The sequence below is a fragment of the Mya arenaria genome, chromosome 12 (assembly GCF_026914265.1).
Source record: "Mya arenaria isolate MELC-2E11 chromosome 12, ASM2691426v1".
NCBI classification, from domain to species: domain Eukaryota; kingdom Metazoa; phylum Mollusca; class Bivalvia; order Myida; family Myidae; genus Mya; species Mya arenaria.
Genome location: NC_069133.1, coordinates 67,236,997 through 67,263,318, shown reverse-complemented (window position 1 = coordinate 67,263,318; position 26,322 = coordinate 67,236,997). Strand labels below are relative to the sequence as shown.

Genomic DNA, 26,322 nt, shown 5'->3' with positions numbered 1-26,322 from the left:
ATTCTCTTTGCTTAATTACCAAGAAGGCTAAATTAACACAGAGCCTGAATTCAAACTGTTTTGCTGTAATTATATTAAATTATATTCATCAGCTGGTCTTTTTCTTTTATTCATATGTTTAGTGTTTGTTGGAACAGTAGCAAATGAACATGCTTGTCTTATTACAAGGGATGCAAACGAATGACAAAATTGATATTCGAATTTTTGCTAAATATTTCGATCGAATATTCGAATTTTTGATAACCAAAATACAACTTTTAGAAGTTGTAATACACTATTATTATCATTCGCTTAAGTAATAACAAAGGCATTTTAATCCTACATTGTCGTAGGAAGTACGCGCGGCGGACCCTGATTTCCCTAAATGAGCCTCTGTATTTTCCCCATGTTTACAAAGAAACAAATAATACATTATGAACAATCAAAAGTCAAAATTGAATAATTTCGATTCCGTTGCCTTCATATGGCAATCGATGTGAAATAAAACGGATTCCTAATTAAATGTCGTAATGAGCCAATGGAAGGTATTTCCGTAGAAGGAGCACCCTCGTTCTGGGATAGACCTCTACCTAGTATACTAAACCCATTCGGGAACTAGTAGAATAATAAAACGAAATTGTACATCAATACAGGAACATATCCTAAATCCCTAAAATATACAGTTACATTTCAAAGCCAGAACAGTGAACAGCACATACATGTAACTACATTATTGTAGCACATGCCAAACAAAGTATCACGGCGATTTGAACAATGTTGCACAGCTTAATTTGCAACCAAGACAGCACATTAGTGTGAAGACCGATTCCTGAAATCCTTACTTGGCAAGGCATCTAAATTTTCGGAAAAGAATTTATTCTTTTGGTGTCACTTGTCCAATAAATAGCCAGTTGTTAAATTACGGGGGACATTTTATAATACCCCACGATATGTCCCAAAATGACATATGACGCGTGTTTAGTGTATTGACATCACATTCACACCCCTGGCATGTGGCCAATTGTTGTAAAAACAAGACAAACGGACTTTATACACAACAGCAGCGTTGTAGGCAAATCTTTTTTATTCTATTTATTTAACTTTTTTTCGAATATTCGAATACCGCTTTTGACATTCGAATACCAAACATTAGATCGAATATTCGTTTGCATCCCTAATTGTTACAATACCATCGGTCACATTATTTTTGAGAATGTTTGACTGAATAATTTAAAAGTGCAAGTAGCTTTTCCCATCGCCGATACATTTCGTACGAACGATACGACCAAGATCGTCTTACTATAAGGCCAACGTTAAAACGTATTTTGCTTATGGGCAATGCAGCCAATATTTATATAAACAACTACAGAAAGGCTGTCGTAAAAACGGACAGGGTTGGCTAGCGGACCATTCGGTCAATGTCATCATTCTTGATGAAACATACAGCCCCGATAAGCAGACCTAACGGCTTAGATTTGAAAACGATACTACTCGTAAGAAAAGACTATACGATCCAAATAATAGACATATATACGATCCAAATAATAGACATATATACCATCCAAATAATAGACATATATACGATCCAAATAATAGACATATATACGACCCAAATAATAGACATATATACGATCCAAATAATAGACATATATACGATCCAAATAATAGACATATATACGACCCAAATAATAGACATATATACGACCCAAATAATTGACATATATACGACCCAAATAATAGACATATATACGACCCAAATAATAGACATATATACGACCCAAATAATAGACATATATACGATCCAAATAATAGACATATATACGATCCAAATAATAGACATATATACGATCCAAATAATAGACACATATACGATCCAAATAATAGACATATATACGACCCGGATTGAGGGCCATTGAACAAAGGCCAAATTACAATTACTATAAAGTATGGCTATTTTTTAAAATGATATTACACTTTTTTCGTTCCGTTAATGATCTCTGTATTTTGAAGTTAACTTATACTTCCCTGACCAGATTGCGGTTCACGTTAATACTAAACAAGTATGCATTTACATTTTGGCTATGAAAAAGAGGAGGCTTGTAAAAATGGTGCCAATGAATGTAATCATCACAAGTACATGTAACTTGATAAGTAAGAACAGTCCAAGTATACTTGATCAAGTGTTTTCAGTTATAGATAGAAATACAGGATTATGAAAGTCCTCATGGAGCCAAGGCGATACCAACAATACAACAACCAAGAAATAAATCTTCACGGAAAAGTTTTTGTGTAAGTTTTCTTATGTTGTTTTGAAGTTTCGCTAATTTTAATTATCAATAAAAATAGGCTCTTTTTAGTTTTACCATCAATTGGTACAACTTCCTAATACATGGGGCATCCACATTTTTCATTCCGTTAATTCCATTATGATATTGTATTGGGGGTATCCGACAATGCATTATAAGTGTCCTCTTCAGTTTATAAATGGCTAGGATGGTTCATATGTTAAACGGATGTTATATTAATCAACCTGAAATTTTAATTTGATCAATTAAAGCGGAGGAAGAATTGGGAATAGATCATTAATTCTATTTGAAAATGAATGCCTCAATCACCGCTTGAAATGAGATAAATGTGTCTGATATTAATTGAAGTTTGATCATACGAATATCATGTCCTTAAATCTTCTGTTTGTGTTGCATTGTAGACATGTATATCACGAAAGCAGAAATTTTACGACAAACAATATTTCGACAAACACAATGAGCTAGGACAAATACATTTATACAAGTTTTAAAATCCCAGCTGTTTTATGTCCAGCAATAACAATCTTAGGTATTTTTAGCAAACCGACACTAGATAGTCATATTAAATCTTGCCCTAGTTTCACAAAATATTTGATAGTTACTGCATGTACTTCTCAGGTCATTGCATTTCACCTTATTTCATATAAATGATTGGCTGTCGAAGTTGTGCTACAAATGAGGTTAAATTCATCCGGTTAAGCCTTTAACCTTTCTAAGTTATGCTTACTCATATTCTACTTATAAATACATCGTTATGATTATTATAAAACTTACATATCATACAAAACAAAACAGTGTTCAAGTTTCGACTTTTTAATACGCTGGATATAAAAGTAAATACTATTTCAGGCATATAGTCTGTTTTTCAATCATAGGGTTGTGCGTTACATAAGAGTACTGAAATTTGTTGTCTGGGACTACGGTCAATAACTGACGTCGTGACGTAAGTATAAAATATCGTTGGGATATACGCAACGCTAGTTTTTGGTTAAGGTCTGTCAACTGGCGATTATTATTTTGTTATGAGACTTTATTGTAGAGGAGACCAACGCTGTCACACATGGTTGATCAATTTATATATTCTTATTTCATACACTCGTGTGTACTGATTATATATGCGAAACCTGATTTCGAATGATTACAGAACAGAACAATGATAACAAATACTTACTTTTTACCATAAAAGAGTATTATTACCAATTGTATGGTATTTTTGTTGTACTTGAATAATTTATATTTTTCATTTATTTTCGAAGTCAAAATAAGTCGTAGTATTGGTGTCAGAAAGATAAAAACGACTACGAACTTACGAAACAGAGTAGATATCATTCTAGATAAATCTTTGATAAACCTCTGCTTTTATACTATAATATGGTAGTATAATTCATTAACCAGTGTGTTTGCTTTGGTCGACTAAGTCTTGTTACATTTCACTTTGATTGTACCAGTAAACCTGTTCGGAAACAAATGCGCTTTGTGTTGGCCTCAAACCGAAGACCGTTTGTTAATAAGCTGGATTCGCCATCTACAATAGCTAAACATTACCTTACCATTTTAGTTGTCGGGGTCAAAAGAAGCAAGCTCACATTAATTAAAAAAAAATGAAAAATGTTGTATTTTCAATACAGTTCCATATCAAAAGTGTACTTATTAATAATTCTGTAACTTTTTACCGCGTTGTGAAAACGTAGAATGTATAGGTTTGTTAATTCTCATAAATAAGGCCTCGATGGGTTCCAGTATGCACACGCTTTATATACTCAAGATATTTGAAACAAATATCTTGGATATGCGTTTAATTGTCATAGAAGAAACAAAAGTTCACATTTAAGATCTAATGTATAATTGAACTTAAATGCAAGGATCAATTGCCTTTTACCCTTTGAAACATACCCAATAAATTAAACAAATACACAGCTTTATGAGCAATACTTCACACTTATTTAAGGAATGAATTGCGGGGTTGATGTCATTATCGGGGTATGATATTTTACGGGACCTGCTGACACATTACAAACAATAACAAGATCAATAGTTTTCATGTATATTGTTATGCGATGAATTGTGATCCGAACATATCCGAAGATGTTGCGTTCATCGATTGATGAACACAATTGCCGAAAGGCAGTTCATTTAAGGAATGGAAGTTGAGGTGTTAATATAATATTGTAAAACAATTTGTGCAGCAAATGAGTTTTCTAATCAGCCATGTAGCATCGCTGCACCATCAATTGGCATGAAAGAAGCAACTCATTTCACGCTGATGGTTCCTACATCAGAGGAGTCTGAAATAATCTATCATAGATCTTTGATGAGCAGGTGGAAACATGATTTCACAATACGATATGATATGATATGAGTTCTTGCGTTAAATTACTTTCGGAAAAGAAGCTGCATACGATCATACTGTTTACTAACATATCAGTTAAGTTAAAAATTAGCTCAATTGCCATTGGTTTGTATTTGTGGTACAATACAGATAGGTGTTGAACATACAAAGCAGTGTAATTATAGTGACTACAAGATATTGGTGCAATAACATATCTTTGTCTGTACTTTTGGTGCCGAATTTCTATCAAAAATGATCGATCCATGCATTAACCTTTCTACATAATCGCTATGAAGTTAAATAGTTTTTAGAGTGGATGGATGAAATGGTCATCATCGGATAAACCGATCACATAAACAACGGAATAGTGTATTTTTCAAGAACGTATGGATATTCCCCAAATCCTTTTCCATGTGAAATCAATACACATGACCATGAATCGGAACATGTACCTGTGGCGACATATCATATGTGTTATTTTATCAGACTAATTGCTTGTTAGAGCTACGAATACATACCCAGGGAGACCTTTTAAGAACTACGCCGAGATATTAAAAAATCGGTATAAATGTAATACTGTATTTCAAATAATGATGACAGGTTGACATTGAAGATTGTTCCCAAAGAAGAGGTCTCGATTAAGGCATAATCATGTAGACATACCAATCTCAATAGGTTAAAGGACTTTTCAAATTCATTATTTATAAGTGCTAGTAGTTCTAAGTATCTCTTGTATAAGTTATGAATAGCTGTTAGTAGTTCAAAGCAGCTCTTGTAAAATTACTTTAGTACGAGTACTTAGTAGCTCTTGAAATTATGATCTTAGCAGTTCTGAGTAGATCTTGTTAAAGAGATTAAATATACGCCTTTCAATTTACTTTTCCATATCAAACAGTGAAAATAACATTTAAAAATCCGTATCACTATACTGTGGTTTTCAGATTCCTTATCATTCTTATACGGTGTGTAGTATATATGAACTACTTTTGCGTCTCTTAAAAAAGAGTGACAAAACTTACTTGTAAAACCTGTCAAATTTTAGCTGCAAAACATTTACTAATTTTGCTCACGCCATCAGTAGCATGTTAATATTCAGGAACATAGTATTCAAAGAAACATGAGGATACGCGTGAGGCAGAGAACACGTCCGATTATCTAGACAACTATCTGTTTGCTCTTTTAGAAGGATATATTATTGGTCCCAGCCAGTTCGAATATCATAGATTGTTACATTATCATAAATATGAATAGTTCCCCAATACAAAAAAGTCTTATTCGTGTCATCGATAGTAATTGCAATTGACTCATGAGCCTCCCTCAGGTCTGCATATAATGATCGTCAAAAATCCCATAAACATTAACTTTTGTTAAAATGGCCGCCTTAGGATATGAAGATTTTATATACACTTGTAAAATAAATACCGTTTATGTATTGTTTTGTGCTGTGACATTTAATACTTGTTTTCGTATAAGCAATTTATTTATTTGCTGAGAAATCAAACAATATCTTCTTATTTTGCTCAATTAAGTGAATTATGTAACTTTTGACTTGTTTCGCTGAAGTAGCCATTCATGATTTGTGTACACAATAGTACGTAAAATATTCATACGATCAAGCCATTTTATATTTGGAAATTTGACAGATGGCGGTAACTTTAAATCAAAATGAAACCGAAAAATGAACAGGAACAAATAGTTAAGTAAGAAATGGAATATTGCATTAGGGAGATTTTCTGGTGACCTGCATCACCTCTCGTTCGGCGAGTAAACGCATACCGAACTCGACGTGATCTGGTTACAAGAAAAACGTCCTATCATAATATACTATATTTAAAGGTCTTGGTAGTTCTGAGAAGTTCTTGCCATAGCGTTCTCAGAAATTCGTTATGCTTATTAACTTTCAGTTTTGATATTATCAACACTCATGTAAAGAAACATTTTTTAGTTATAAAATCAGTATGTATGACTGTTCGTTACTCTATTCGTAGAGCTAGTTTGGATCTTTGTGGCTTTTTCTGTAAAAACAAGTGAACTCATCAGAGCGTTTATCATGCTTCCTGTGAACTTATAAATGAATTATTTATATTGGAAACAAGGGATTTAACAGGCATGTATTGTGAAACACATTTCGAAGGTTGATAAATTTTCCTTTAGGGTGCTGAAAGGAAAGAGAAACAGTTTAGAACTAGATGTCCGTACAACTGTATTGTGAAGTGAGATTTATTTCATTTTATAGAAGAATCCTTATGAACACTGTCTCTTTGCATATTTGAATTAATTTATTGTACCTGCAAGTTGTAACAACATTAATGATAAAACGTTCGAAAAGGACATCATCATCATCATCATCATCATCATCATCATCATCATCATCATCACATATTTCAATGTTGTGGTTGATGAACATTGAGCAGGATCTTTTTATTTTGATGAATTCAGAAATTTCATGAGTAACACAACCAAGTGTAACGGTGTACCAAGCATGGCATACAGCAATCTCTTCAAATGGCTGCCTTTTGGATGGAAAATAAACAGTGTTCGTATTCACTAACAACTTGAGTCTTTGTTTGAGAGCCAGACTCAGACAAGTGAATATGTGTATGTCTTGAATATTTCATAGTTATTATTTTACAGAAATCTTATGATAACTGTTAAATACATTTGTATTTGCAACAAATATGGCAAATTAAATCATTTTTGCTATTTCAATAACAACTGTTCAATAACATGAAGATATGCAGTATTGTGTATTGAGTTTTAAAGCCAGAGTCAAGACCTTAGTGTATACAGACCTGATGAACTTCATAGCACACACTGAAACATACCAAGTTGGTCGAGAAGTGACAATGAATATGGAATATTTCAAAGAGACATACAAAGATTAATTGAAATAAGTTCGTCACATCTACAAGAGACATATATGAGAGAGTAGACAAGGCTGATTTTTGGGACGAGTTATCGTCGTTCCTAACATCATCATTGTTAACTTTCACTCTGTAAGTGCTCTTGAAGTTTAACGTTTCCACTAATTATCTGCTGTATTTCTAACAATATCTGAGACAAGTGCTATGCTGACTATGTGGTATGACATCATTTGAATAAGTCATCCGTTGTATGCACGGTATAAAAGTCATACGAAATTACCCTTTTTATCACAGTAGGTTATAACGTACCCTTAATTCTGAAATAAAACAAAAATGCTAACTACGGTGCAAAGTGATGAGGTTTTTTGTAGGAATTATTCTCTGTCTCTAATTATAGCTTGAAAGGCATGAGTATACTAAGAAAGTAATAGTAACTGACAATTTATATTAATTAATAAAGGTATTAATTGTTTTCTCAAATACCCACACTATATTCATCGTTTTATGGGTAACAGTTATGTTTCTGATTTGCCCATCACATTACTAAATAGTCCAGTAAAATGATCGTTTAAATAGTTCATGTTATAAAAGTGCTCATCGTATACTGTATACGGAATGGCACTGCGTATTTGTCGTTGGATGAAATATCAGTACCAGCTTAAGACGAGTACGTCTTTGACGTTACAATACAGATATCTTTATTTCCAATGTCGTGAGACTATCCAACCATATTAAGATTCACGTGATTTCTAGGTTTTATGAAGGTATACATGGCTATTAAAGTCATATATCTCTGTTTGAAGTAAATATATAACCGATAACTGTAAACCTATGAGCACAAACTTGCAAAATTGTATACATGTATATAAATAAGTCTTAGCTTTCGATTGAGGCACAAAGGTTGGGAGTGTTCGTTCTTACAAATCGTAGTCGTAATAGCGTATTGTAGTGTCTTTACGATATTTGGTACCTGTCTTAAGTCATAATAAACGCAAGTGTAAGTGAAAATTTACAATGCGATTTGCTTACACAAATATTCGTATCCGTTCAGAAAAGCTGTTGTAAACGTAAAGCTTTATACCGTAAAGCTACAAAATAACCGTGACCTATATTTGGCACGAATGTGTTGCATTTTAAGGAAGGTAAGTCGTGGATAGTCGTTAATGTGGATGTGTTGTATAGTGTTTCACAGTGCTGCATTGACCTTCCGGACATTCATTCATTATTCTTGAATTTCAGTTGATGCAGTGACGTCATTTATATTGCCAATATTAAGAAGTTTCTCTCATGTCAGAATTTAATTCTGTATTCTGCTTTTGTCAGAGGTGTTACATCGGGGAGAGAGGTATTCTTCACGACAAATTACTGAAAACCATAATGTTGACAGCAATCAAATCAATATTTAAAATGTTTCTAGTGTCATTAAATGCTAACACAGACTTGGTTAAAGGTACTTTCAGTTTCAAAGAAACCCCACTTCTCCGCCTCTCAACTATAATTATGAATTAATCATTTATTTTTATTTTCTGTTTGAAAATCAAGGCCGGTCGTGTCCTATGGATGCCAGCATCCATAAAGGCCTAAAATCAAAACGACCATCGTCAATGACAAGGGCCTGCTCGTTTTAGGAACTATTAATTTAATGTGTAATATCCAGAAACAATATCTTAGAAATTAGTGTAAAGACTGAGTATACCTAAGGATCAGCTGAATAAATACCCATTACGTTTATGAATAGACATTAACTATTCGTTTGACATGTAAAGGTACGGAGAACCTTCAAGTGGACTTTGATGACTCTTCATTACATGGTTATAGAAACCCTCCGTGAAACTACAGCATACTCAACATTTCTTGGCAGCTGTTTCGCTTCATCCATTAAACATTCACAATTCTAATATTAAACCCTTCGCCACTGGAAGTGAAAGGTTTGTTTCTAATGTAAAATGAAGTTTGAACATTTTGGACGAATGTAATATACCCACACATATTGTTAGTTATGATTTGTAGACATACTTACAAATTTCAGACAGACAAGATTCGTCATACACAGTGAGCTCAGAAAATAATCTTGGTCAGGCTTTACATTTCAAGCTGTTTAATGTCTATAAATATCAAACGAAGGTATAGGTACTTGGGAACAAACAATATCAAAAAATGTACCTTAAACATTTGGTTCCAAATGGACAAAATTCACAATGATGAGAGTTTATTCCATTCATTTACAGATTATTAAAACGACACCAGATAATCATAAAACATCTTGCCCGAGTTTCACAAAAAATACGCCAAAGTCACTGCATTTACTATCCGAGTTTTTGAATTCATCATACTCATTTTCAATCATGTGAGTGAAGTAAAAGTTTTAAAATTTGTTTTGAAGGCTTACGGTCAATAAGTAACGTGAGCGTAAGTAAATAGCAGTCAAATATACGCTTCGCTAGTTAAAGCTCTTTCTAGTGGCAATTATCGTTTCGTTATGTTAAGATTAGAATAAATGAAAGACAACTACATCTATTTCAACTATTTTTATATTCTCATTATCAACAATCTTGTGTACTAATTGGATATGAAAAACCAATCAATCAATCAATCTATGACCTAACAGTAGGTTTTTAGACGTTTAAATTTATTACTAAAACAACAAGTAGTGACGCCATGGATAACAGTTAAATTACGAATGTGTTTGGTACAACGATTCAATAATGCAACGATAGACTCTCGGTGATTCCGTTAAAACAAGTAGTAACTTGTGACTGAAAGGACATAAAACAAGAAATATCTGTAAATAAAGATAAACTTATTTGAATGTTAGATGTTTGCGGTCTGTTAAATAGAGAACGAAAAAAAAACACAAATTAAAATAACTGATCTACAGAAAGGTGTGTTTATACATGTTTTTTTTAATAAATGTAGTTTATATTTTATCGCGTCATGAACATGTCGAAGATAAAGGTTTGCTTATACTCATTAATAAGTGCGCGGATGAAGTTCAGGTTGCACTCTCATTATGAAATAAATGCATTCGAAGCCAATGTCTCAGAATTGATATGCGTTTGATTGTCATTTTATCGGAGAGCACAAAGCACGATGTGTATTATGTCGTTAACATGAATGTCTGGTGTAGTGATTTCACAGTGCTGCATTGACCTTTAATTGAGCATTCCTCATTAAAGTCAGTTAATGCACTGATGTGATTTGTAATGCCAATTGTAAGAGGTTTGTCTCATTTCAGAATTGCAATCGGCATTCTGCTTTTGTTAGAGTACCAACGTGGTGAGAGTAATCGTTCGTCCATGAATTACTCATAAACATGATGTTGACAGCAATCAATTAAACTATTTTATATGTTACTACTCACTTTTAATATGATGAAATACTTGGTAAAGTTAAATCAAGTTTCAAGTTTTGCAAAACCCACTTGTCGCCTCTCAACACTAAATGGGAATGAATTAAAACGTTTAATTTTCTGTTTTGTGTAACACAAAAAGCAATGCCAGTCGTATCATATCGATGCATGCATCTCTTTAAAGGACGAATCTGTAGACAATTATTTAATAAAATGTTTTACTCTTTGATATCATTATTGCTATAAAAAATTCCAAAAAGTAAAAATAAATCGAGTCGGAGAACGGATTCGAAATGGGATCGCCAAAATTGCAGTCCAGTGTTGTATCCACTGTGCTACGAAGGCTTACCCTAAATAGCTTGAATATTTAAGCTATATACCTAACTTGGTAATATCACGTGATAACATCGACACACCAATCACGCGTAAGGAATGAATTCTACTAAGTAGACATACTTAGTAAACTTTTTTACTGGACAATACGAAAAAACTGAGGAAAATAAATTAATTGTAAACTATGTGGTACTTCAGTTAGTTAGTTTCAATGAATTGTACACATCGTTACCAAGTTTGTCAGTTTTCGATAATTTTATTTTTTCATAGCTATTTCATCATACGGAGTACAGCCCCTTTAAGCCTGAAATTCAAAACAACCACAGCTAAAGACAAGACCCTGCTTGTATGGAGACTACTAGATTTTATGCGTCATATCCAGAGGAATTATCTACAGTAATAGTGAAAAGACTTAGTGTAACTGAGCATTAGCTGATTAAATATCCATAACGTGTTTATGAGGGCATAAACAATTCTTTCGCCGTGTAAAAGTACGTAAAACAAGTAGATTTGAATGCCAATCTAGTACATGATTATATGAAGCCTCAATGAATCTACAGAATACCCCACATTTCAAAGCAGCAGATTCGTACAAAAAACACTATAGTATTCGTTACATCATTACATTACTATAGTTACAACTGTAAGTCATAGAAAAATTAGAACATTTATAAAAAAGGACAATATAAAGAACATAACCTTTAAAGTGTATGATACACGCAAATAACATGACAAAAACATTCAAACGTTCTTTTGATTCTAACCTACTGTACTGAACATTCAAATTTCCTATCGACTCTAACCTTTCAAACTGAACATTCGAATTTTCTTCTGTTACTTATTTTATAATACCGCAATGAACGTCCGATCATACTGCCGTCCCAAACCTTCCACACTTAACAATCGAACTTAATTCCATCGCTAACCTGCTAAACAAAACATTCGAACTGTCGATACTGACCTTCATCGCTAAACATTCGAACACCCTACCGTCTCTAGCCTAAACAATTAGAGGCGTAACAACTTCTTCACCGCGGAATCAATTATTGGCGTCGTTCAGTTTGATTGTCGATCTACATCATTTACCTGCTTTACCTGAGGTTACACACCACAATTACTATTGACCTTCTGCGTAAGAATAAGGTCTTCACTTTAAGTTACTAAAATGTTTTGACATCTTCTGGAAAAACTCGATATGACTTCAACTTGACATGCATTTAGCAGATTTGATATTGAGTGTTTAACTGAACTCACATGCGCTATACATTTGCTAGTTTTACGAGCAATTATACACACTTATAATATTGTTGTACAAGTCAACATCATTTTTTCTATTCATCAATGTAGCATCCGTGCATCATTAATGTGCATGAAAGAAGCAAATCATTTCACGCAGACGGTTACCACATCAGTTGAGCCTGAAATAATCTATCAAAGCTCTTTGATGAGCAGGCAGTATGCATGTTTTTACAAGACTGATAGATGACATGAGTTCTTGTATTGATAATATAATATCGGAAAAGAAGTTGCATACGATCATACTGTTTACTTACATATCAATTAAGGGAAGACAATACTAGCACAATTACCATTACTTCGTACTACTTGTGTGGTCCAGTAAAGATAGGTGATGAACACTCAGGTTATTGTTATTATTGTGATTACAGGATAATGGTGCAATAACATATCTTAGTACTTTAGGCCCCGAATAAGATCTGATCGAGCCAAGCATTAACCTCTATCCAGTTTCGCCAAAAGGTCAATTAGTTTTCATACTTGCTGGATTCATAACATGAGAGAAATGATCACTGTCTGATGAGCCCATCACATAAACAACGGAATAATGTCTATTTCAAGAATTTATGAATATGTCTTAAATTTTTTCCATGTGAAATCAGTACACCAGAACATGAAGAATAACATTTACCTGTGGCGACATATCATAATGTGTAATATTACAATACCAAGAGCTACTACGAGCTACTAGAACTACTTATAGCTACTAAGAATTACCAAGAGATACATAAGTAGCAGTAAGAAATGTTATACTGTAATTGACAAAGGAAGTTTATTCTAAAATCGCTCTTTTATTGTATTTGGGTATCAGTAGAAAAACTGTTCATGGACATTTTCGATGACAAGTTGTCATTTAAAGCTGTTCATAGAAATAGAAAAGGGTTATCGATAAGGGCATACTCATAAAAACATACCTATGTAAAATCATTTGGATTTAAAGGGTCTGGTATGACATCAGTTTTACATGTACAACCGATAAGTAACTTAAGTTTCAAGCCTCCTATCATGAACATGTTACACCTTTTATTGTAATGGTCAAAAGCGCTACAAGAATTTTCGTAATGATAATAATTGATATATTATTTATCAAGTTAATTGATAGGTTATTTATCAAGTTTATTCATATTAAAAAGACAGTAGAAACAAATCCGGAAGGCATAAAAATATTTCTTTATAGCGTAAATATAACATAAGCCTCAATTTTGAATAACTATCGCTCCAGAGTGACGCTCTTAATTACGAAACCATTAAATCAATATTTTTGTCCATCACTGCGAGATGTTTGCAAATATCATTTCCATGGAAATTGATATGACATCTGCCATTTTAACCTTCAAATTTATACTTTGACACACTCTCCAAGGATTAAAAATCTTGGAAAAATTTGTACGTGAACCAGCAGTACTGGTTTTCGAGTCTGGCTCTCAGAGACACCACTCGTTCCTGTGTTCGTGCCTACGAGAGTTGTCTTCACTTCTGCCATTCTGGTGACTCTCAGTGTCACCATCGTACATGCGTGTGCCGTCGAGCATGTTACAAGACCTATCCAATAGACTTTCTCCTTTAATACTAGCCCAAATGGTCTCTTATTTCCGCTTTCCTCACAGTTCCTTACCTTTGCTCTCGACCTTACTCGTCCCTAGTTTATCAACCATCTCCACTAATCCTCTTCTCTCTTTTCCTTCTCACACTACCTCTTAGCTTTGCTTAATCTTTATATTCCTCTTTTCCTATTTGTCCTCTCCAACCTTTCCTTCAGTTTACCCCGCTTCTATTTTACTCTGCCTCTTTCCCCCATTCATCTTTTCTTCTTTCCTCCAACCACATCCTCTTCTACCTTCACTTCCCCTCTCTCCCTTCACCCTTCTATTCGTAGTTCTGAGTATATCTTGACAAAGCGTACTTAGTAGTTATTTATGCTTATTAACGTTCATCCTTGATATTATCAACACTCTTTTACATGCATAGAAACACTCTACTTCGTATGCATTCGTTACTCTAAAAGAAATGTCCTCCTAAAAAGCTTATCTCACGCTTCCTGTCAACTTAAACATGAATTAAATTTATATTGGAAACATTGGAGATTTATTTCATTTTATTTAATAATTCCTGTAACAGACACTGTTACTTTGAGTATTTGAATTAATTTATTTAACCTGTAATGTAGAATTTAAAACAACAACTGATTATATCATTTTTATAGAAAATATGTATCATTGCAATGGTAACCCTTTATTTGTGCACATCATCATCATCATCATCATCATCATCATTCAATGTTGTGGTTGATGAGCATTGGGTAGAATCTATTTATTTTGATGAATTTAGGAATTTCATGAATAACACAACCAAGTGAACCGGTGAACCAAGCTTGCCAAGCAGAAATCTCATCAAATGGCTGAACAGAAGTGGTAAAGTTGATAAAACGATAATCAGCAAGGCTGCCTTTGGATGGGAAGTGTCCATTGTCCGTATTAACTAACGACTTGAGTCTTTGTTTAACTGTGAGTCTCAGACAAAAGATTTTCGTTAAATGTCTTGAATATTTCGTAAATATAATTTTACAGAAAATCCTAAGATAACTGGTAAATATATTATAATTTGCAACGAATAAGACCAATTTAAGTATTATTGCCTTTTCAATTGCAGCTATACAATAACATGAAGACTTGCAGTTTTTGGTTATTGAGTCTGAAACCAATAGTCAAGACGTTTGAGAAAACAGACCCTGTAGTACCTCCTAACACACACTAAGTTGGTCGACAAGGTCGACAAGCGACTATTGATATGGAATATTTAAAAGAGATATTCACAGGTAAATAAAAATAAATTCCTAACTTCTACACCATAAATATGTGAAAGTATGGACAAGGCTGATGTTTAGAACAATCAGCGTTTCTTTCTTATTCATTTTGATTAAATCGATTTTGATTAACCCTTTTATGCTTCAATATGGATGACTTCTTAGAGGGAAAGGAAATAAAGGTCGGCTTTTACGAAACCCATTTCAAAAAGGAAGCAAATATTTATATTGCAACTATATATATATATATATATATATATATATATATATATATATATATATATATATATATATATAGATATATGTATGTGTGTGTGTGTGTGTGTGTGTGTGTGTGTGCGTGCGTGCGTGCGTGCGTGCGTGCGTGCGTGCGTGCGTGCGTGCGTGTGTGTAAAATTTAAAGCGAAAGGAAAACTTGAGATTTAATAGTTTATAATTGTACATTACGAATAAAACTCTGGGAATTAGGTAAGTTATCTTTGAAATTGACTTCCTGAATAATTAATGAAAATGTAAATATGAATTAATACACATTACTTCGTTTTAAATTTAAGTGCAAATTTAAATAACAATGGGCCAATAGTTCAGAAGGTTGTTAAAGGTACCATCGTTGTTAACAACATCATTGTTAACTTTCGAACTGTTACTGTTCTATAGGTTTGACGTTACCACTAGTTATCTGTTGTATTTCTGACAATATATGAGACAACTGTTCTAGCATTTTTTTTATTAAAAGAGTGGTTATCATCATCGATTATTTCAAGTTTAAAAATTAACAACAATCATTTTAATCACGCTCTTAAACTTTGACAGTGTTCTGAATAATTGCCTGATGTTGATTAAATTCATCACAGTTATAACCATGTCACGAGTGCCATGCTGACTATATGTTATGACATCATTTGAATAAGTCATTCGTTGTATGCACCGTTTAAAAGTCACACAAAATTACCCTATTTATATTTATCAAAGAAGGTTATGACGTACCCATAATTCTGAAATAGAACGAAAATGCTAACTATAGTGTGACGAGGTGTTTAGGAGGAATGTATTCAGTGTCTCTAATTTTGGCTTGAAAGAGATTAGTATACCAAGGAAGTGATAGTAACTGACAATGAATATTAATTAATGAAGGCATTAATTGTTTTCTCACATACCCATATTTTCATCGTGTAATGGGTTACATTTGTGTTTGCGATCAGCACATTACATTACTGAATAGTTCAGTAAAACCATCGGTTCAAATTGTTCATGTTATAAAATGGTGCAAGCTTCTGTATACAGTCTGTCATCTCTGGTCGGTTTGTCGTTGAACTAGCTCAAGTCGAGTACGTCTTTGACGTTACAATACACTAGTATGGTGTGCAATTGTTTTTTTTAATCTTTTTTCCAATGTCGTGGGACTATCGAAACCGATAGGTTTACGTAAATACTATATTATATGAAGGTATACATGAATATTGAAGTCCCATATATCTGTTTCAAGTAAATATATAACCAATAACTGAAACCAAAAACTTTCAAAGTATTGTAAATAAATAAGTCTTAGTTTACGATTGAGGCACAAAGTTGATTGTTCGCTCTAGTCGTAAAAGCACATTATAGAATCTTTATAATATTTGTTACCTAACTTTCGTCATAATATACGAAAGCGTTAATGGAATACTAGTAGTCTGGTCTTTGAAGTGTTTAATTTACATTTCTCAAAGAAATACGCTATGCGATTTGCTTACACAAATTTAATGTAAATCAGTTCAGAGTGCTATAGTTAACCGCTTAAGCTTAATATAATCCAACAATTTAACATTGACCTATATTTGGCACGAACGTGTTGAATTTGAAGGAATGTAATTCGTTGTGAGAAACCACTACAAATACCTTGGCAAGGTTTTAAAGCCTGTGCTGATTCATGTTTGAGCATCTAAATCCTTTATAACAATTGTATGCAAAAGAAAATACTACTGGGTATCTCCAGAGCAATAATTCTTTCATCGAATGACGAGAATGACGAGAAGACAGTTGTGAGAAGGTAAAATCCTCACGATGAACGTTTCTCATACAATGACTAAACAGACCACTAGGTAAATAGCGTCTTATTTCGTTGAGCAAATTCTGAATTGAAAGAGGGATAGTACAAAGCGTGTATTTAATTCATCGTTCACAAGCAGTAAACGGATTTAATACAGTTATAAAGTATTTGAATATTGAGTCTTAGAGGGTACATCATATAATACATGTATAATATTTTTTCATATCGGTTAAAAGTGCTTCTTCCGCAATAGCATGCACTTTTAATAAGAAACGAAAATAATGCCTGCGTTTAAGAACAGTAACTTGCTGTCGTGCTTTTCAAGTCAATACTAGTCATAAGAGCTTAACGAAAGAAGACTCCACAGCAATGCTTTGCATCAGTTAACAAAACACTTTATATTAATCATTGATTCATTAGAAGCTTTGAGTGTTTCTTCGAATGTTTTGTTTCCTCTTAGATAAAGCAAACATTTGCCATCTGCTGTCGTAACATTTACGCGAACATCAGGTGCCGGTATTACAAAAGAAATCACCGAAACCAATATTGCAGGATTCAGCATTTCTACATGCTTATTTATCATTGATCTTTTTGATGACTTTTGAAGTTGTCGTTTTGTTGACCTACTTGGAAAGGTGATAGGTTTGTTGGATCCTGAGCGATGGCAAAGGCTCTAGCTCCTGGATCAGCCCGGAAATTTGGTTCGGTATCTTTAAGTTGACGCAGAGAATTTTAAAGGTCGAAAGGGATTTACAAAACAAAATTTCCATCCATTCTAACTGTGCTCTTTGCACGAGGGACGTTCAATATGTTATGTTCTTTAAATTTTATAGGTCTTCGAAAGTGCTGGTTTTCTTTACCAGTGCCTCGAACATTATTGTGAATATGAATCAGCACCGAATATCTTTATATTTTTTCCAATGGTGAATCGTGATCACTCACCCCATCAAATTTCACTGCATAATGTTTTCGTTGCAGTTCGTGTGCATTAGTGAACGCAGTTTTAGCTTTTTCTTAATCAGCAACCTATTGATTTGCTAGAAGTTTTCTTTGACATTGACTTTGAGGTTTACATGATTATTTTTGACAATTGTATGTGCGAAAAAAAAAAACGCCTTTAAAATTGCCATCAATTCAAAAGGATGTCAATTATTCATCTAATTTTAGTTAAAAGGTTTGAAAGTTTATTGGCAAACCGGCATGAGCTAGCCTTTGGCAATTAACAACATACATACGGAAAATGCATCAACAATAGAGAATTATGGAATAAGAATAAATAGACATTGTGTTATTATATATTATAGTATAGTTGTTTAACATTTAAGAAAATAAAATATACAAAGATTAACATTGTTATGACATGGATCATAACAATTGTACAAGAAAAGTATTTCTTAAATTCATGACTGATTTAATGTAAATTACGATTTTAATTGTTCTTTGTATTAGTCGATTAAACATATATCATTTGGCCATGCTATTTTATGTATTATAGGTACTTAAATGTGTCTGAATAAAGCATTTACAATTCTGAAACATAAGTTTAAACATGTTTATTTTACATAGATTGTGAAACATTATTATCTAAATCAGTACCGTTCGATAGATGTTACGTAAGCGTATGGTCATGTGTTAATAACATTTCAAAGCTTTTTTTCAGTGTATCTGTAATTTGCTGTTAAGCATTGGCTTATAAAATTAATTACAATAACTCAAATTGAACAGCTTGAACATTGTTGCCGTAAATAAATATGTTCAATAGTCCCTTACTTTAGGATTAATTCATGTTTTTAGCTTAAACATATAATTTAAAATCGAGTATCGGTCAGCAGCGTTTTGATTTTCTTTCCAAACAAATTTGAAAATAATGAACTGACTCAAGTTTAAAAAATAGATAAAATTAAAAGGACTTACCTGCAACAAAATATTTTGGTCTTAAACTCTCCTCATTATAACATAAAGAGTTTCTTTTTATCAATAGAATAACTCCATCCAGGGGAATTGTCGTATAATAAAGCATTTTGTATGGTCCCACGATCAAGTGCAAGTATACAAACGTTTTCGCACAAAATCAAAGCCAGTCGTGTATCAATATTTCCAAAAGGTCAATCACAGCATACACCACTGCTAGATGGCAGATGTTATTGACGAATGCCTACCTGATTCTGGAAACTAGTCCTCAAGACAAAATTGATGAAAATCTGAGTATAACTACATTATGAGTCTCAGCTCCATCCATGACATTTACATCTAGTCGTTAAGAGCAAGTGAATTGTTCTACTACTTTATTGCCTGGTTATAGAAAGACTACTAAAAATTGTGACAAGCACCACATTTTTATGCAGCTATTAACATATATTGGCATGCACATATGAAAATAAACACAAGGCAATACATTCTTCAATCTTGGTTTTTATACCTGTATTTGACGAAAACACAAGAAGAAACAAAATATTATGTTCATGGCGTTAACCTTGATCCTCTGTCTCCAACCTGCTTCTGTAGTCAAGGAGGTCATTACCGTCACCAGTAGTAACAGTCGCCATAGTTAAACGTATCCTCGTATATACAAAAACAGGTTTTCACAAACAATTTTATATCAAAAGTAGAACCGATATGATTGTTATAAAAACAGCACAGTTGCTGTACAACGTGAAAGTGTTTTATCTGAGGACAGCGCTTAAACTGATAAAATGTTCGTATGATGTAGGCTTAAAAAAATGCGTTAAAATATTTAAACCTGCATGCGTTGTTTTATAACGAATGAAGTTGGAGGGATTGTAGAAGATTAATCGTCGTTATGGCATGAATCAGAATAATACAATGGGATTGACTTTATTACAAATGTACGTCGAAAATGTCTATTTTGTTTATATTGTATGTCTAAATTGAGCACACTCGCCAGGCATGTTCTTAAAACTTTATAAGAGAGAGATGTCATGTACTCTTTCTAAAACACCTCACACATTTTTGTTATACAACGATTATAGGTATTATATAAAGATACAGCTAGCTTATTGACTCACCATTCATGCGAGGCGGTATATCGAACGGATCAGAATCACATGATGAATATGTTTTGCACCGATAGTCATTTTCACTGAATAATAAGTATGCATTTGTTTTCTAACACCCTTTAATGATAAAGGATTAAAGTTTTAACTATGAAACATTCTGTCATGATTGCAAGCAATCGAGGTTCAAGTTGTATATGACTACTGACTTGCATGAACCGTCACGCTTATGACTTGATTTGTTGTGTTATTGATGGATTATTAGATTCAAACAGTGAACAAATAGTTTGGAATACCAAATAGTGATGGCTGAAAACAGTGAAAGTTTAACACAACTATTAAATAATTCCCAAGAAATGGAGAATGAAGATCTGTTTGGGTCGGAGAGCCAACAGTGTCAACTAGCTGGACGTAATGGACAACCAGCTGGGGCGAAGCCAGGATCATCTCAGGACCCAAAGAAGAGAAAACGGGACTCTACAGGTAGCGTCGAACTTTCTTCTTTTGAGAGTATGTCACTACATGACAAAATCAACATATTATTTTCAAAGATTAATGGCATAGAGAAATCTCAAACGAGTATTGAACAAATACAAGACAATGTGAAAAATATTAACCAGAGAGTTAATGAACAGGATGAGAAAATGTTGGCCCTTACATACAAAATAATTGATTTAGAGACTAAGGAGCGTAACAGAAATGTACTTATATATGGGCTTGAGGAGGTTGCCAGTAAAGACATTTATGATGAGGTGAATGACTTCATCTATGACTACCTCAACATGGACCCAGGAGAGCTTTATATAGAAAGCGCCGAGAGACAGGGTGATCCAGTAAGATTTAGAGGGGGTAAAAACACAAAAAGGCCAATATTGATGACATTAAGATATGTGTATGAGGTGGAGAGAGTTATGAAAAGCGCTCGATTTCTAGCAGGCTCGGGAATGGCCATAGACAAAGACTAACCAGTTGAGATAAGACAAGCACGGAAAAAGCTCTTGCCAACGTATAAAGATTATAGGGCCAAAAACCGCTCAGCCATAACTCAACTCCGATACCCGGCGGCTATTGTTGTTAATGGGCAGACCGTGCAGGATGAATTTCCTGATTGGCACAGACTACTCAACCGACCTTTGAAACGAACACAACCTGTACCGGAAGTAGTGATGTCCGACGGTGCGGGCGGAAGCACATATACACAACCACCGGTAACAACAACAGATGCTACGCAGATGCTACGACCGTCCGTTCCAAGAGTCAACGCTAGTCAACCGACTGGAAAACCCCCCAGCTAATATTGCTGTGAATAAGAATGCACTACCTTTGACAAATATGCTGAATAGCACCCAGAATCAATTTGTGCATGCTAATCCATTTTCGGCACTTGAAAGTGAAACTTCGCAATCCCAACCATTACTTGATCAGCAGAACATACAGCTAAAGAGTAATCCGCGTGCCATTGTTGATAAACAACCGCCACGTGGTAGACCAAAATCACGTGCGAAAGCTGTAGCCAATCCAGGCAGAGCAAGGTCAGCCAGCGCTCAAATACGACGAGCTACGTCATCATCCACAAGAAAAGCAACCAATGGGAAAGACAGCTCACAGGGGTCAACGCAAGGTCACGCTGGCTAGGAATTTCCAAGTGCGAATAATGTACATACTAATACGAAATCTACAGTTAAGTTCGCATTGCTTAATATCCAGGGTTTAATTACCAAACGTCAAAATAAATTAAACTATCCAGAAGTAAATATCATTTTCAAAAATAATGATCTTATTTGTTTTACTGAAACATGGGGATCTGAAGAATTTGATTTTGCTGTTAAATTGACACTCTTATTCAAAATCAATACATACACATGTAAAACAAACATAAATTTTGAGTGATAAACCCTCAACTATTTACTAAATAATACATTTATGGAAACTATTAATTACCATTAACAATATTATAACCGTGTATTTAAAGCTGAAATCGCAAAAAATATTAAATGATTGGTGAATGCTAAAATATTTACTGCGATCTACTATCATCTTATAAGGTAGCAATACCGTGTTTCCTGCACATTTCTTTTAAATTAAACTCGATATACTTCATAAGCATCATTGTTTTCGACATTTGTCCATCCTTTTTGAAATTATTAAACAATTTTTTAAATGTGTTAAATCTTATTTTGGAGTAATAGTGCATCTTTAAAGGTTTTCAAGCTTTTATTTTGAATAGAAAAGAAAAAATAATTGGCACAACCCGTAATTCTGGAGGGATAATTATCTATGTCAGAGATAAATTTGTGAGTAAAGATATGTTTATCATGGAACATAGTGATACACATATTTGGATTAAACTTGACGGTAGATTTTTCAATTTCAAAAATGATTTATTTGTTTGTCTTAGTTATATTATTCCTAGTACGTCAAGCAGGAATGCTCTTGTTGACACCAACACATACAATGTTATCATGGAAAATATTATACATATTTAGGATAAGTATGATGAGGCAAATTGCTTATTTTTGTTACTCGGTGATCTAAACTCAAGAATAGGGCTTTTGCCAGACTTTGTTTCGGAAGATACAGAATCGTTAATTCATTTGAATATTTTACCAGACGATTATAATATTGATAATATATTACCTAGGCTATCGTTTGATAATGGTACTAACGCTAATGGGTCATTACTGTTGGATTTTCTAAAACAGACAGGCTTACGTTGCCAATGGACGTGTATGTGGTGATAAAGGTGCATTTACATATATAGGAAGTTCTGGAGCCAGTCTTGTAGATTATTGTATTGTTAGTGAGAAGTTGCTTAAGCATTTTACGACATTTACCACGAATGGTCCTAATATATTATCAGATCATTGTCTTGTGGAATTTTCATATGAATGTTGATAAATTGAATGTAAATAATAATATTCTAAATGATTTACATGTAACAAAAACGTTAGATGACCATTATTTCAAATGGAAGTCAGGCAATAAAGATGGCTTTGTTTGTAGTATATCTAGAAAGGAATTCAAGCACAGTATGTTTGAACTGAACTGTAATATTGATAGAGCGAATAGTAATGATGATATTGATCAATGTATATATAACCTGTTATAATGTTGTGAAGGTGTATGCGAGCCTTTATTCAGTAAACGGATTAACAGTCAATTGCTTAATAGTGGAAATGCCAATTATGTAAATAGTAACACATCAAGATTTTCGAACCCGTTATTTGACCATGTTCAAGATAAACGGAAGGATTTTTATTGTAAACTTAATTTGTACAGAAAAGATAAATACAATTATTTACGTTTCGAAAAATATATACATTATTGATTTCATGAGATTGGTTTAAGTACCCGTGGTACTTCAGTATTCAGGTGGATTAGTTTGGCGGGACACGAGTAACATGATTTCCTCGTCTTTTTGTTGGTTATATGGGGAAAACTATTCTGTTTTCGTCACTCGAGGTTTTGTATTTGGTGACATTAGAAGGTATTTTACGATGTCTGAAAGTGAAGATATAAATTTGATCATATTTCCCGCCCATCCCATCCCTTTTTTTCAGGTTGAATTTGCTGTATCATGTGTTCTATTAATATGTATATTTATTTCATTTACAGAGTTCCACTGTGAGTGTCTTACATAAGTTAGTAACTTATTAGTTACGTTTATGATTTGAGATTCACCGTATATTAAGTTTCGTTCCAGTTGCTTCATGGCGTTTTCCAAGATTCCGTTAAAAGTTGTTGCTGACTCTAAAGGTTAAGATCCAGATGTGCTTAGACGCTATTACCAATCTTCCAGCATCCGAATACTGTCTTTTCCTGTGTACATGTTCACCAACTACATTGCCAATTCCTAAACTGTTTGTGTTGTTGTATTTTGAGATTAGTGAATAATTAGTTTACTCACGTATTGAGTGAGTAACAGTGAGTTAAATAGAGTAGCGATGGTAGAATATAAGTATTTATAAGAAAAGTGTACGTTCGTTTAATTTTGTGAAGGCCAAGGATAAAACAGATGTTTTATTACAGGCACGAGTCAAAAATGCAAAGTTATACTGGCGCTTGTTAAAAGAAACTTCTGGCGTAAAATCGCCACATAACATCTTCTTAAATACGTTCACGGAATATTTTAGAGCAATTAAAAATCTTGAAGATAGATTTTTTCAAGCAGATGAAGATGTTATTTATTTCAATGAAAATGTAGTTGATAACGAGATGAAGATAATGTTCAATGAGTTAGATGCACCTTTTACTACTGTTGATATCAGTAGAAATATTAAAGAGCTGAATCTAGGTCGAAGTGCTGGGCCAGATAAAGTTTTAAATGAGTTTTTATATTACGGAAATGATACATTTTCACCAGTATTATCTTTGCTGTTCAATAAACTTTTAGAATTAGGTCATTTTCCGGAATTATGGAGTGATGGATATTTAGTGCCTATTCACAAGAAGGGCAGTCTGTCAGACGTTAAGAACTTTAGAGGTATCACATTATTGAGTGTATTAGGGAAATTATTTACTAAATGTATCAATGAACGTTTGGCATCATGGGCTGAAAGAAATTACATGTACGTTGAATCACAAGCCGGGTTTCGTTCAAAAATGGGAACTACTGACAATATATTTGTTTTACATAGCTTGATAAATCATGTCCTTAATGCGAATGAACAATTGTATTGTTTATTTGTTGATTACTCTAAAGCATTCGATTATCTTGTTCGACCTAACATATGGTATAAATTATATAAGTTAGGTCTTCGAGGAAAACTTTTTAATGTTATAAAAGGTGTATATAGTAGTGTCAAAACAAAAGTGAAGCTTTTTGGAGAAACTGGTGAATTGTTTGAAAGTTTTCTTGGTGTTCGTCAAGGGGAATGTTTAAGCCCGTTTATTTTTTCTATGTACCTAATTGACTTAGAAGATGAATTATTTTTGAATAGAGCCAAAGGAATAGATATTGATACAATCAAGTTATTTCTATTGATGTATGCAGATGATATTGTAATATTTGCCAAAACAAGTGAGGAAATGCAACGTAATTTAAACATTTTACATGACTACTGTAACAGATGGAAGCTATCTGTAAATAAGACTAAAGTTGTTGTACTTAGGATAGGTGGTAGACTACCTCCAAATTTGAAAATCCATTATGGTGACTCAGAAATAGATGTTGTATCAAGATATTGTTATTTAGGTATTGTTTTCACATCTGGGGGCTCTTTTATGGAATGTTAAAAACACTATCAGGTCAGTCAAATAAGGCTATTTTTAAACTAAAAAGGTATCTTCAGAGTTTTGCCAACATATCAACTGAACATGTGTTAGATCTATTTGATAAATTAGTTAAGCCCATCTTATTTTATGGTTGTGAGGTCTGGGGATTTTCCAGTGCCAACAATATAGAAATAATTCATACAATGTTTTGTAAGAACTTATTAGGGGTTAAAACTTCGACACAAAATGATTTCGTATATGGTGAATTAGGAAGAATAGATTTGTTTTCTATGCGATTGACGTACATTTTAAAATACTGGTTCAAAATATTAGATTGCTGTGACAGAAAGTATTCAAAGGTTATGTATAAAACGATGTTAAATGAAATTGAAAATAATCCAAGAAAAATTAATTGGGCAGTAAATGTTAAAAATATGTTGTGCAATTATTGTTTTCATGAAGTCTGGATTGCCCAAGGGGTGGGGAACACAAAAACATTTATCAGTATTTTTCAGCGTCGAGTAAAGGATATCTTTATCCAAAATTGGTACAGCAGACTAGAAAACTCAACTAGAGCGTCGTTCTATAAAGTGTTTGCAAACTTTGAGTTTCAGTCATATTTGAAGAATGTAAACATTAATAAATATAAAATAGCATTAACTAAATTACGATTATCATCACACCGGCTCTCGGTTGAGACTGGAAGATGGACAAATATTCATAAAAATGATCGCTAATGTAGAACATGCAATAAGTTAGAAGATGAGTACCACCTGTTATTTGAATGTCTTTTGTACAACGACAAT

At 33.3% G+C, this 26,322-nt stretch overlaps 1 protein-coding gene across 1 annotated transcript in view; it reads right to left on the bottom strand.

The window, feature by feature from the left end:
* The window catches only part of LOC128210905 (uncoordinated protein 58-like), a 31,220-nt gene extending 11,386 nt beyond the window's left edge, over positions 1 to 19,834 (bottom strand). Inside the window, exons 1-2 of the mRNA XM_052915256.1 lie at positions 19,762 to 19,834; positions 17,916 to 17,998 (exon numbers count right to left, since the gene is read on the bottom strand). Coding sequence (XP_052771216.1) covers positions 17,916 to 17,998; positions 19,762 to 19,834 — 156 coding nt within the window. The remainder of the gene's footprint in view (positions 1 to 17,915; positions 17,999 to 19,761) is intronic.
* Positions 19,835 to 26,322: the final 6,488 nt, after the last annotated feature.